This window comes from Oncorhynchus mykiss, chromosome 16, assembly GCF_013265735.2.
Source record: "Oncorhynchus mykiss isolate Arlee chromosome 16, USDA_OmykA_1.1, whole genome shotgun sequence".
NCBI classification, from domain to species: domain Eukaryota; kingdom Metazoa; phylum Chordata; class Actinopteri; order Salmoniformes; family Salmonidae; genus Oncorhynchus; species Oncorhynchus mykiss.
This window is the reverse complement of record NC_048580.1, coordinates 20,760,014-20,772,516: the sequence shown is the minus strand read 5'-3', so window position 1 is coordinate 20,772,516 and position 12,503 is coordinate 20,760,014. Positions and strand designations below refer to the sequence as shown.

The following is a 12,503-nucleotide window of genomic DNA, read 5'->3' as shown; positions in this document are numbered from 1 at the left end:
CCTGTTATTTTTATAGCTGCTCATGTCTTGAACAAACTAAGTGTCAAACTCATTCCACAAAGGCCTGACTGTCTGCAAGTTTTCGCTCCACCTTTGTACTTGATTGAATTAAGGTCACTAATTAGTAAGGAAATCGCCTCACTTGGTAGTCTAGGTCTTGGTTGAAAATAAAAACGATTCGGCTCGCCGTGGTGAGTTTGATACTCCGGGACTATGAGGTGCGTTTGCGCCATTTGGATGTTGTGTCAAAAAGCAATGAGTGATTTATTTAACGGGCAGCGGTACATTTTGAATCCACAACCCATCCCCTCTTTTTTAACTGGTCGTTCAGAACAGCACCTTTTACGTTTTTTTCGTACTGAACGCAGCCCAGTGAATGGCGTGGAGCCTACTGGAGAGGAAAAGCTTCCTGTCAACAGCCTCACCCAGTCATACCGGAGGGCGTAGAAGAGGGGATGGCAGAAAACAGCTCCGATACTTGTGGTTCCGTTTATCGGAGGTGTTTGACTCATTCTACCGGGGAAAAAACCCAGTCAACCAGTAACGGGGCATCCAAATGGGTTCGATTGAACGTGGGGGGAACGTATTTCTTAACAACACGACAGACGCTGTGCCGAGATCCGAAATCATTTCTGTACCGACTGAGCCAGGCTGACCCCGACCTCGACTCTGATAAGGTAATGTTAGCTGAGTTAGCTAGCCTTCTCCGGGTTTCTTGTGTCAATGGTGAATAATTCAATGTCTGTGGGTTCGCCTAACTAGGTAGTCTGCAAATGTAATGGTATAATGTAGTGAAAGGGATATTTTATGACCGACTGCAAACGACTACTAGCTAGCTAGTTTATTAACGTTAACTCCAGATTCCGACAGCCGTCAAACGACGTACACTACATGACCAAACGTATGTGGACACCTGCTCGTCAAACATCTCCTTCCAAAAGCATGCGTGTTAATATGGAGTTATGGTCCATCCCGCTATAACAGCATGTTGGTATATTGCTGTGGGGACTTACTTCCATTCAGCCACAATAGCATTAGTGTGGTTGGTTATGATGTTGGGCGATTATCCCTGGCTCTCAGTCGGTGTTCCAATTCATTCCGAAGGTGTTTGATGGAGTTGAGGGCAGGGCTGTGTGCAAGCTATTCAAGTTCTTCCACTCTGATCTCGACAAACCATTTTTGTATGGACCTTGCTTTGTGCATGGGGCATTATCATGCTGAAACAGGAAAGGGCCTTCCTCAAGCTGTTGTCACTAAGTTGGAATCACGGAATTGTCTAGAGTGTCATTGTATGCTGTAATATTAAGCTTTCCCTTCACTGGAACTAAGGGGCCTAGCCCGAACTGAAAAACAGCCCCAGATAATTATTCCTCCACCACCAAACTTTACAGTTGGCGCTATGCATTGGGGCAGGTAGTGTCCTGGTATCCGCCAAACCCAGATTTGTCCGTCAGACTGTCAGATGGTGAAGCTTGATTCCACCACTCCAGCAGACGCTTGGCATTATGCACAATGATCTTAGGCTTGTGTGCGGCTGCTCGGCCATGAAAAACCATTTCATGAAGCTCCCAACGAACAGTTATTGTGCTGACATTGCTTCTAGATTTTTACACCCTTTTGCATTTGGGGGTCCCATTCTGTGAGTTTATGTGCTCTTACCACTTCACGGCTCAGCCGTTGTTGCTCCTAGATGTTTCCACTTGAAAATAACATTACTTAAGAGTTGGCCTGGGCAGACTTGTTGGGAAGGTGGCATCCTATAACGTGCTACATTGGTAGGCACTGAGCTCTTCAGTAAGGCCATTCTACTGCCAATGTTTGTCAATGGAGATTGCATGCATCTGTGCTCGATTTTATACACCTGTCAGCAAATACCCGAATCCACTAATTCGAAGGGAAGGGGTGTCCACATACACACACAAGTATCTAGTTGGTACTGTTAGCTAGCTAGCAGGAGAGCAGAACTGGTTCTCTAGTTACCAAGGTAGCTACAAACATTGTAAAGAGTTGGTTGATACACCGTAGACTAACTAGAATTAGCTCAAGGACATTTAATGATCATGCATTGTCATCTTAGCTTCCTGAAATGGCTCGCCAGTCGTCCCCTCCAGTGCTGTCTTTACTCTGACTACTTGTTACAATGCTTGCGTATTAGTTTGGCATTGAGTGCCTGCCTACATAAGTCTTAACAATATAGCATATTACCTTATTGAAATTTGTATTTTCAGTGCCATAATTAATTGTATTTGTTTTTTGTATTGGTGACCATGTCCAGTTTAAGGACACTGGTATTTTCCATTGAGACTTAAACATCAATTGCTGCCAGTGTTTTATGTTAATAACAGCTTTAAGTGATGGGTCGAACGGTCTTTTTGGTGAACGTCGGGAAACCGAATCGCATCTGTGAAAGAGCCGTTCAGCTGTGATTTGCATACAGCTACTACTGCTTTTTGAGTTTAAAACTATGTTTTTCTGCAGATAAGTTAAAAATAATGATCTAAATGTGGTGAATCCTCACTGCAGAAACAAATAGTGGGGAGTGTGAAACTTATTTTTTTTGTTGTTTTTGCAGGCCATTTTAAGAATTTGGCCAGGTAAAAATGTATTTGACCGCACATTTAAGAGGGTGACATAATGGTGGCCTACCTTTTTGTGCTTTAAATTGTAAGTTCAACCTGAGCATGAAAAAACAAAATAGCTTATTTCCTAATTAAACTGCATTCATATTTACCTTGAATGTGTGTATTTAAAGACTACATTTGTCAAATTGAATGTTATTGTTACTACAAAGTAGGACACAGTCTCAAAATACGTTTTTTCAGTCAACAAGATTTCATAGCTTTTGGCAATGGCTCACATAATTTGTTTTGGTAATCATTTGTCCCCCTGTGTTTCTGACCAAGTCGGAAGGTTAATGAAACAATATTTTTTTAATGTGTCAGTGCTAGTATAGAAAGAACGCTGATTTGGACAGGCAGTGTTACAATCGTAACGTTTTTGAGGAAAGGTTGTTATTGTGGACGCGTTTCAATTATGATTGTATACAAACTTTCTGTGCAAAGCTAACTTTAATCAAGTGCTTAGGTGATGTATCACTGGTTTCCTTTCTCTGTCAGTAATTTACTCGTTCTAAGCGTAACGGACATGATCAATGACTCACTAGTCTGCAACACTGTATCACGCGATCATGATCAAAAGTTCATGCCCATTCTATTGCTTCCGAAGTGTGCTTGTTTGCAAACAAGCTAGCTGGCCATTTTTATCGTGTGTGTGTGTGATCTATTTTGGGTCTACTCGCGTTATCATATGAACTGCAATCATGTTGTTCTGCTAACTGGAGCATTGCATAATTAAGTTCTTAAAAATCCATACAATTTCACCGGTCATGCTGAGTTTGTTTACTTCCTTGAGGGTACCCTGTCATTGACAATATCTGTCTAGTCTGTCCTGCACGTGGTGCTTGTGAACTGCAGCTGTCAAGCCTGAGGTGATTTACGATCTGACAAGAAATGTCTATGAAATTGCAAACCCTGCACCAGGGGTAGTTTATATTTTAATTAAACCTTTCTACTATTTCATGTAACGAAAATTAAGATGAACCCTAAATAGGAAAGACATCAGCCAAATGACATATGTCAAGATACAGTAGAGAGAAGGAATGAGTCCAGCTAGCTCAAACAAGGGAATGAAATCAGTGTATCAATCACTGAGTCTAGGGTTAGAGGTATTCACTGAGTCTACAAAACATTAAGATCACTTGCTCTTTCCATGACACACTGACCAGGTGACTCTCTATGAAAGCCATTATCCCTTATTGATGTAATTTGTTAAATCACCTTTAAAATCTGTATAGATGAATGGGAGGAAACAGGTTAAAGGATATTTTAAGCCTTGAGACAACTGAGACATGAATTGTGTATGTGTGCCATTGAGGGTGAATGGGCAAGACAAATGTGTCTCTGAATGGGGTATGGTAGTAGGTGCCAGGCGCACTGGTTTGTGTTAAGAACTGCAACGCTGCTGGGTGCGCACCGGTTTCCCGTCTGTATCAAGAACAACATGGGCCAGCATCCCTGTGGAACGTTTTCAACGCCTTTTCTAGAGGGGGAGTGCAACTTAATTAGGAAGGTGTTCCTAATGTTTGGTGTGTGTGTGTACATGCAGTTTGTGGGACTAGTAACAGATAGACTGACTCAGATGCTGTTGAAATGCAGTTCTTGAGGAGGAACGATTTGTGTACATCTTGCCAGCCAAGGACGACCAGACTTGGGTGGCTGCAGGTCAAGTTGTTCAGTCCCTGTGTCAATTTGTGGACAATATAGGGACGGGGTACTGTTTCATAGAGCCTGTGCTGGCAGATTAAAGGGTGTTAGATCCAAACAAAGCCTCATCTTAAAAATACACTTTTTTAAGTGTTTTCTGTTACTCAGTAGGTGATAACATCTGTCACATGGAGTGCAGTGTCATTTGGTACATTTGAAATGGAGTGCAGTGTCATTTGCTAACTGTCTTTTGGGACCCTGTCACATCCATAACATTTTCCTCTAGTGTTATTATGAAAGTGCAAATATTTCTATGATTGAGGTATGCCGCACTCTGATTCGCAATGAAAATCAGAGATTTTCAAATAAAGAATTGTAAATGCATTTTTTTTTTTTTTACCACATTTGGGCTTTCATGGGACTCACAAGTACACTTTAATAGCCTATGCAATAACTATACAATGTACTGGTTATTTCTTGGTTCTTTGAGGTATAGTGCATTTTCAGATGAAGACAAAAGTATTATGATGACGTTTGGTGAATATCTTTATATAAACACACATTTTGCACAGTCACACAATTGTACAATTGTGGCCAAAAGTTTTGAAAGACACAAATATTAATTTTCACAAAGTCTGCTGCCTCAGTTTGTATGATGGAAATTTGCATATACTCCAGAATGTTATGAAGAGTGATCAGATGAATTGCAATTAATTGCTAATGTGTCATTCTCCCAAGAATGCCTGTCCATATGTCACATCCATAACGCAAGTTGTTGTTTAATTCAATGATACTACTTACATTTTTGTAATTTTGTCTACTCTTCCCCTATAGGGTTCTACAAATATACACATTAACATTTTCATTTATGCTTGATAAGTCAATTCTGTGAGACATTTTGTTTCTCATTTTGTGTGCAAATGTCACATCCATAATGCTGGAATTGCCCTTTAAGCATTTTGAACGAAGAGCCAAATAAGCATACTTGTTTACTGGATGGAGTGAAATGAGCCGGCTCACCGAAAAGACTCGAATGCCCGTCACTACTAGTGTTTTTATGTTTCCTTCAGGCTTGTGACACTAAATACTTGTGGCGAGCAGAATCAACAACCTCTGCATCATTCAAGACTGTTGTTTTAAGGCTTGAACACAACAATGGCGTTTGCTTGCTGAGAGTACTTGTGAACTGAGTGCAAACCAATTTTACATGTAGAGTCATGTGAAAATGTTGGTAGTCATGGCCTAGATCCGTGTAACAAGTACATTTGGATCACCAAGCTTGTTTCACCCTCGTTGGCGCTAGATATCAGCAGACAATCCAGTAGGGGCTGGAAACTATAGCGAGCTTCGATTGGTCAATAGCAGAATATTTACATAATGTTCAGCTTTCTCCAACTTTGGTCCCTCCCTAAGGCTCCCTTAGCCATGCTATTATCACCCAACAGTCCTCTTCCCACTTAGCTTCCCTTCATTGAAAATGAATGGGGCTCTTTTGTTTCGCCCCCAATGTGCTACGTGGATTTCCGGTGTCAGATGTCAACAGTGCGCTGAACAAACAGGAGTTCCACATTCTGTGGGACGTGTGCGACCCAGTCCAGTTGGCTATTATGTCAATGCAAGCTGAAAAGTACCCAGGGCCTTGAGTTGGCTCCAAGTCAGAGCTGGTCCGTCAGCCGTGGCCCAGTGAGAGACGGGTGCCGGCCTGTGTAGATGCAAACAGAAGTCTGAGCGTTTTGGCTAAAACACTGGGGTAAATCCTCAATGGAAATGCGGCATAAGGGATTCAGACTACTGTATGGCGAGGAATGAACCAGTGCCCAACTGCGTTGGCTAACTGGTTTGAATGCTTGCATGAATGACATTCCAGCCACGTGTGATGAATTTCCTATTCATCCGCTGGGCATAGAGGAAGAAGCAGTTGTGTATGGGCAGCACCAGTTGGTGTGATGCTGCTCACACACAATGATAATGATGAAATGCATGCACTTGTTTTTTCAAGGTTAACGTGAGTTAATGTAGACCAATATTGTTCTGCTGTGACATTTTTAAAATGAGAAGAATGCTAGAAGAGGTAGGCCTAGCTACAGATAAGATTGTCATGCAATTTAGATTTTCTTGTCACAGTGCAAGGGAAAGTTGACTGACAGCTGAAATAAAAGCCAGATAGAAAATGGCAAAATAAAGAAATATTATTTTGCTGTCTTTGTTACTGTTTCTAATAGGCAGAGTAACCTGCCCTGAAAATGCCGTAATATCCAACATATCTCTCTTTTCTGTCAGTCTTGCTATCCTTTCTCCCACTTTAGCTCTGTTTTTAAACACACACTGACTACCATCCTTAGTCCCCTTCACCCTCTGGCTGTGTGTCTGGTCTGTATAAGGAGCAGCTTGTGTGGATGTCTCTTTCACTGGCTTAATTCATGTTCTAGCCTTTTTCCAAGTGGGGTGGGGAGCCAAGGGATAATGTCACTCCCCTCCCTGAATGGGCTATATGCTTGTATTGGGTGAGAATCAGGGGCCTCTGTTCTAGGGTTGGGCATTTTGAAATGATTACACTATTATATCGTTCATTTTGTTTGCATATCCGGATAGTCGGAATGCGTGTTTTAAAAAACACATTTTTCTTCAATGGGGACTTGCTCGCATGCCCCTATCCACATTGACGGGACCGCAGTGGAGAAGGTGAAAAGCTTCAAGTTCCTCAGCGTACACATCACTGATAATTTGTTATGGTGTGTGGTAAAGAAGGCGCAATAGCGCCTCTTCGACCTCAGGAGGCTGAAGAAATTTGGCTTGGCCCCAATAACCCTCAACTTTTACAGATGCACAATTGAGAGCATCCTGTTGGGCTGTATCACCGCCTGGTACGGCAACCAAGAGGGTGGTGCGGTCTGCCCAAGAGTTTGCCCTCTGTGATTATCTGCCCTCCAGGACACCGACAGCACCCGATGTCACAGGAAGGCCAAAAAGATCATGAAGGACAACAACCACCTGAGCCACGGCCTGTTTACCCCTCTATCATCCAGAAGGCGAGGTCAGTACAGGTGCATCAAAGCTGGGACAGAGAGACTGAAAAACAGTTTCGATGTCAAGGCCATCAGACTGCTAAATAGCCATCGCTAGCTGGCTGCCACCTGGTTACTCCACCTTGCACCTTAGAGGCTGCTGCCCTATATACATAGACATGGAATCATTGGTCCCTTTTTAAAGTGACTAGTGTTACACTATTAAATGTTTACATACGGCTTTATTCATGCGTATCTACAGTATTTCATTCAATGCCACTCTTGACATTTCTCAGCCTAAGTTATATATTCCATTATTTTACTTTAGATTTGTGTGTATTGTTACATACTACTGCACTGTTGGAGATAAGAACACAAACATTTTGCCCCACCCTCAATAAAATCTGCTAAAAAGGTATGTGACCATTAAAAGAGAGGCGGTGCACTCTGTTTCAGCATGGACTGGTATTGAGGTGCGCAAGAGGAGCATGGGCCAGTGTTGAAGGGTGGAACTGCAGTCCGAAATTCAGAGTTCCTGTATGTGGCCATTCCTACATCCTCTTTTTTTTTAAAAATTTTTAAGCTATGACTTTGGTAGTGTAACGACCCTGGTTTATAAGCGCGGAAATCGACCCTGCCGTATGAGCATGCTTTTGCGGCACAGTCGATAGCGCACCGGACCTCGGGCTCAAAGGTCGAGGGTTCGAGACCTGCTCCCTGCTGTTTCATTACAGTACATAGGCAGTGGCGCTCCATACAGTAGATGGTGGTATTTCACCATAACGTTGGATGCCAACCGCTGATAAACCCCACAAGAAGAGGCAGGGTCGACAACGGTAGCAAGCTATAGCTAGTACACACCGGTAGTGTCCTTTGCCCCTGGGTGTCGGGCATTGTTTTCCTGCAATTCTGTTAATGTTGAGGGCAGGTGTTCGGCATGCAGAAGCAAAGATGACTCCGGTATAAAGGAGGTGTAGGCGACAGTGTGCTAACTAGCGAGCTAGCACACTGTGTCCCTCCACCTTCTGTGCTAGCTGGAAACGGGGGCGACCGGTAGACTGTCCCCGCCTGTCGGGCACGGTTTTATCTGGAACAAGGTTTAGTTGATGCAGGAAGGCCCCAAATTGCAGGCTGCAGTTGTACACTTGGGCGTGTCTGACACAGAAAGTAGCCAAACCAACTCGCAAGTTGGACAAACTTGTTGCTGTGAGTGTTTGTCTTGACTGCATTAAATATATATATTTTTTTTTAAGCAAGCTAGCTACACTAGCCAGTTAAGTTAGTTAGCCAGCAATCAAGGCTAATTGAGGCTTTTGCTGCGCTCCTCGCGTCCTTGTCTACAACTCATATTAAACAGCCTACCGGTTGGTTAATCATTGTAGCCTACTCATTTAGCCAACTTAATTGTGTAATTGTAATTCAATTTTGCATACATGGAGCCTCTTGACAGTAGTGCTGCTTTGATTGATCAACAATAACAAGCTTCACACGGGAAAGTGTGTAGGCTACCGGTACTTATTGTTTATGGGGCACACTAACTTGTTTTACTAACATTTTGTAATGTCATGGTCTATCCTTGTATGTAGCAATGTCACAGAGAGAATTTAATTTTAGACAGCCTTTTCATTGAAATGGGCCTAAAAATCTTTGTCAAAAATAAATGAATATTGTAGTATTCGAATAACCGTGCCCAATGCCCATCCCTACTCTGTTCGTCCATCTGTCAGCAGCAGTTTGCATTTCACTTCTCCCCTCCGCCTAGGGGGGAACTACTCCAGAATATTATTTTGCTTGACTCCCAAAACACGCTGAAACGGCTGTGTGCGCATACACGTTCAAACCACTTCATTATTGCAGTCCTACTTGGAAGACGCATGTTGCTTTCTAGAGCGGACTGGCATGAGCATGATGCTGCCCATTTTGCTTATTAACTTATAAAGGCCTATTTTGTTTGAAAATAGGTGAGGTGTAGGAACTAGAATATTCCTGCTGGGCGCAGCCTTGACAGATCCCATTGGATGATGCAGCGCACTCTATGCAGATAAGCCTGTTCTTTGCCGTGTTTATAGGCTATAGCCTATTCGGATGGAATTAGTACAACTGCGGCCGCTGAATACCCGGTACGCGAGATTGTGGTTGTCAACAAAGCAGCATGACAGAAATGTAATGCTAGTTTTCGAACTACCGGTAGTTAATTTTGAAGAAATATAAAGTGATCTGTGCATTTGAACAACATAAATGCACCTATTAAACTTTTGGTATGTCAAAAACCGAATGAACACTGCTGCACATGCTGCCACTGTTTTGAACAGGATAGATTATACTACTTAGAACGAGCAGACGGCTCCCGAACAAACGAGAGCATTAGGGAGAACGCCACAAGCACGCAAATGCAAGTGAAAACTTTATCTAACTTAACTGGTTAATGGCTGCGATCCCCGTACAGGGACCAACATCAGGGGAAATTTCAGAGTGACAACTAAAAATACAACTTCGTAACATTAAACATTCTTGAAAATGCAAGCGTCTTACACCCTTCAAGAGATTAGAATCTTGGTAATCAAACTACGTTTTCCAATTTAAAATAGCTATTACAGAGAACAAATACCATGCTTTTGTTTGAGAGGAGCAATCAACAACAAACATTTTCCGCCATGACAGTTTTTACACATTCACATCTGAAGGTAAAATTATGACTTACATTCTGATATCTTGCTCTTATTTCTCTTCCTGAGTGTCCCAGTGATCAAATGAAGTGCCGTTTTCTTTGATAAAATCCATTTTTATAGCCTAAATCGAAACATTTTGTAACCCGTTTGTGCCGTGAATTCCATCTCTATCAATTTTTTTACGGAGCATTCGACGTGATTCCCCCCTGTAAACAATCGTTTATCTAGTCATGGTTGGTTTCAGTGCATTCCTCTGGATGTTTGCAACACAGCCAAACGTCTTTGTTTTTTTTGCGGGGAGTATTGACCGAAGTGAGCTGATTTGAAGACAACGCTAAATGACTACATTACGCACCAATAATTTTAGCGAAGCTTCATTGATTGACTATATTTCTGCCCAATGACCACTGATCTTCTTGAAATCTAGCTGTGTAGATAGCCAATGAGCTGAGGTAAATGCCAGTATGTAATGGTTTTGGGTTGGACCACAATTGCTTGTTTGTAATCGCACGCGCAGGGAACTCCATTCTCGCCTTGACGATCAGAGGAGTTGCTGTAAGGCTTTTTACGCGCAGCTGTATTTCGTAAAGTTGTAGTTCCAACGATTTCATTGAAGATATCATGGCGAATAAATCAGGTAAAGCAAAGTCAAACTCAAGTGACAGATTTTTTGTTAGAGGAATCTTGGAGTGTTATGATTCAAACGAACTGAAGAGCTGTTTCTGCAAGGACAAGACGTACTTCTGGACGGGTAAGTGCTAATGCCGTTTTATGAAATGTAAAATATATATATATAACAAAAAAATGTTTGCAATGAAATGTTTGGGTGTATGTGTGTGTGTATATATATGTATGTATGTATGTGTGTGTGTGTGTGTGTGTGTGTGTGTGTGTGTGTGTGTGTGTGTGTGTGTGTGTGTGTGTGTGTGTGTGTGTGTGTGTGTGTGTATATATATAGTTAGTGCCTTGCGAAAGTATTCGGCCCCCTTGAACTTTGCGACCTTTTGCCACATTTCAGACTTCAAACATAAAGATATAAAACTGCATTTTTTTTTGTGAAGAATCAACAACAAGTGGGACACAATCATGAAGTGGAACGACATTTATTGGATATTTCAAACTTTTTTAACAAATCAAAAACTGAAAAATTGGGCGTGCAAAATTATTCAGCCCCCTTAAGTTAATACTTTGTAGCGCCACCTTTTGCTGCGATTACAGCTGTAAGTCGCTTGGGGTATGTCTCTATCAGTTTTGCACATCGAGAGACTGAAATTTTTTCCCATTCCTCCTTGCAAAACAGCTCGAGCTCAGTGAGGTTGGATGGAGAGCATTTGTGAACAGCAGTTTTCAGTTCTTTCCACAGATTCTCGATTGGATTCAGGTCTGGACTTTGACTTGGCCATTCTAACACCTGGATATGTTTATTTTTGACCCATTCCATTGTAGATTTTGCTTTATGTTTTGGATCATTGTCTTGTTGGAAGACAAATCTCCGTCCCAGTCTCAGGTCTTTTGCAGACTCCATCAGGTTTTCTTCCAGAATGGTCCTGTATTTGACTCCATCCATCTTCCCATCAATTTTAACCATCTTCCCTGTCCCTGCTGAAGAAAAGCAGGCCCAAACCATGATGCTGCCACCACCATGTTTGACAGTGGGGATGGTGTGTTCAGCTGTGTTGCTTTTACGCCAAACATAACGTTTTGCATTGTTGCCAAAAAGTTTGATTTTGGTTTCATCTGACCAGAGCACCTTCTTCCACATGTTTGGTGTGTCTCCCAGGTGGCTTGTGGCAAACTTTAAACAACACTTTTTATGGATATCTTTAAGAAATGGCATTCTTCTTCTTCTTCTTGCCACTCTTCCATAAAGGCCAGATTTGTGCAATATATGACTGATTGTTGTCCTATGGACAGAGTCTCCCACCTCAGCTGTAGATCTCTGCAGTTCATCCAGAGTGATCATGGGCCTCTTGGCTGCATCTCTGATCAGTCTTCTCCTTGTATGAGCTGAAAGTTTAGAGGGACGGCCAGGTCTTGGTAGATTTGCAGTGGTCTGATACTCCTTCCATTTCAATATTATCGCTTGCACAGTGCTCCTTGGGATGTTTAAAGCTTGGGAAATCTTTTTGTATCCAAATCCGGCTTTAAACTTCTTCACAACAGTATCTCGGACCTGCCTGGTGTGTTCCTTGTTCTTCATGATGCTCTCTGCGCTTTTAACGGACCTCTGAGACTATCACAGTGCAGGTGCATTTATACGGAGACTTGATTACACACAGGTGGATTGTATTTACCATCATTAGTCATTTAGGTCAACATTGGATCATTCAGAGATCCTCACTGAACTTCTGGAGAGAGTTTGCTGCACTGAAAGTAAAGGGGCTGAATAATTTTGCACGCCCAATTTTTCAGTTTTTGATTTGTTAAAAACGTTTGAAATATCCAATAAATGTCGTTCCACTTCATGATTGTGTCCCACTTGTTGTTGATTCTTCACAAAAAAAATACAGTTTTATATCTTTATGTTCGAAGCCTGAAATGTGGCAAAAGGTCGCAAAGTTCAAGGG

At 42.1% G+C, this 12,503-nt stretch overlaps 1 protein-coding gene across 4 annotated transcripts in view; it reads left to right on the top strand.

Moving 5' to 3' along the window:
• Positions 1–225: 225 nt before the first annotated feature.
• kctd5b (potassium channel tetramerization domain containing 5b) overlaps positions 226–12,503 on the top strand; it is a 33,491-nt gene continuing 21,213 nt past the window's right edge. The window contains exon 1 of one of the 4 annotated variants that reach the window (XM_036946474.1): positions 226–677. In XM_036946474.1, the coding sequence (XP_036802369.1) occupies positions 456–677 (222 nt within the window). In that variant the 5' untranslated portion in view covers positions 226–455. The remainder of the gene's footprint in view (positions 678–12,503) is intronic. The other 3 variants (XM_036946473.1, XM_021565157.2, XM_021565154.2) reach the window with 3 other exon arrangements.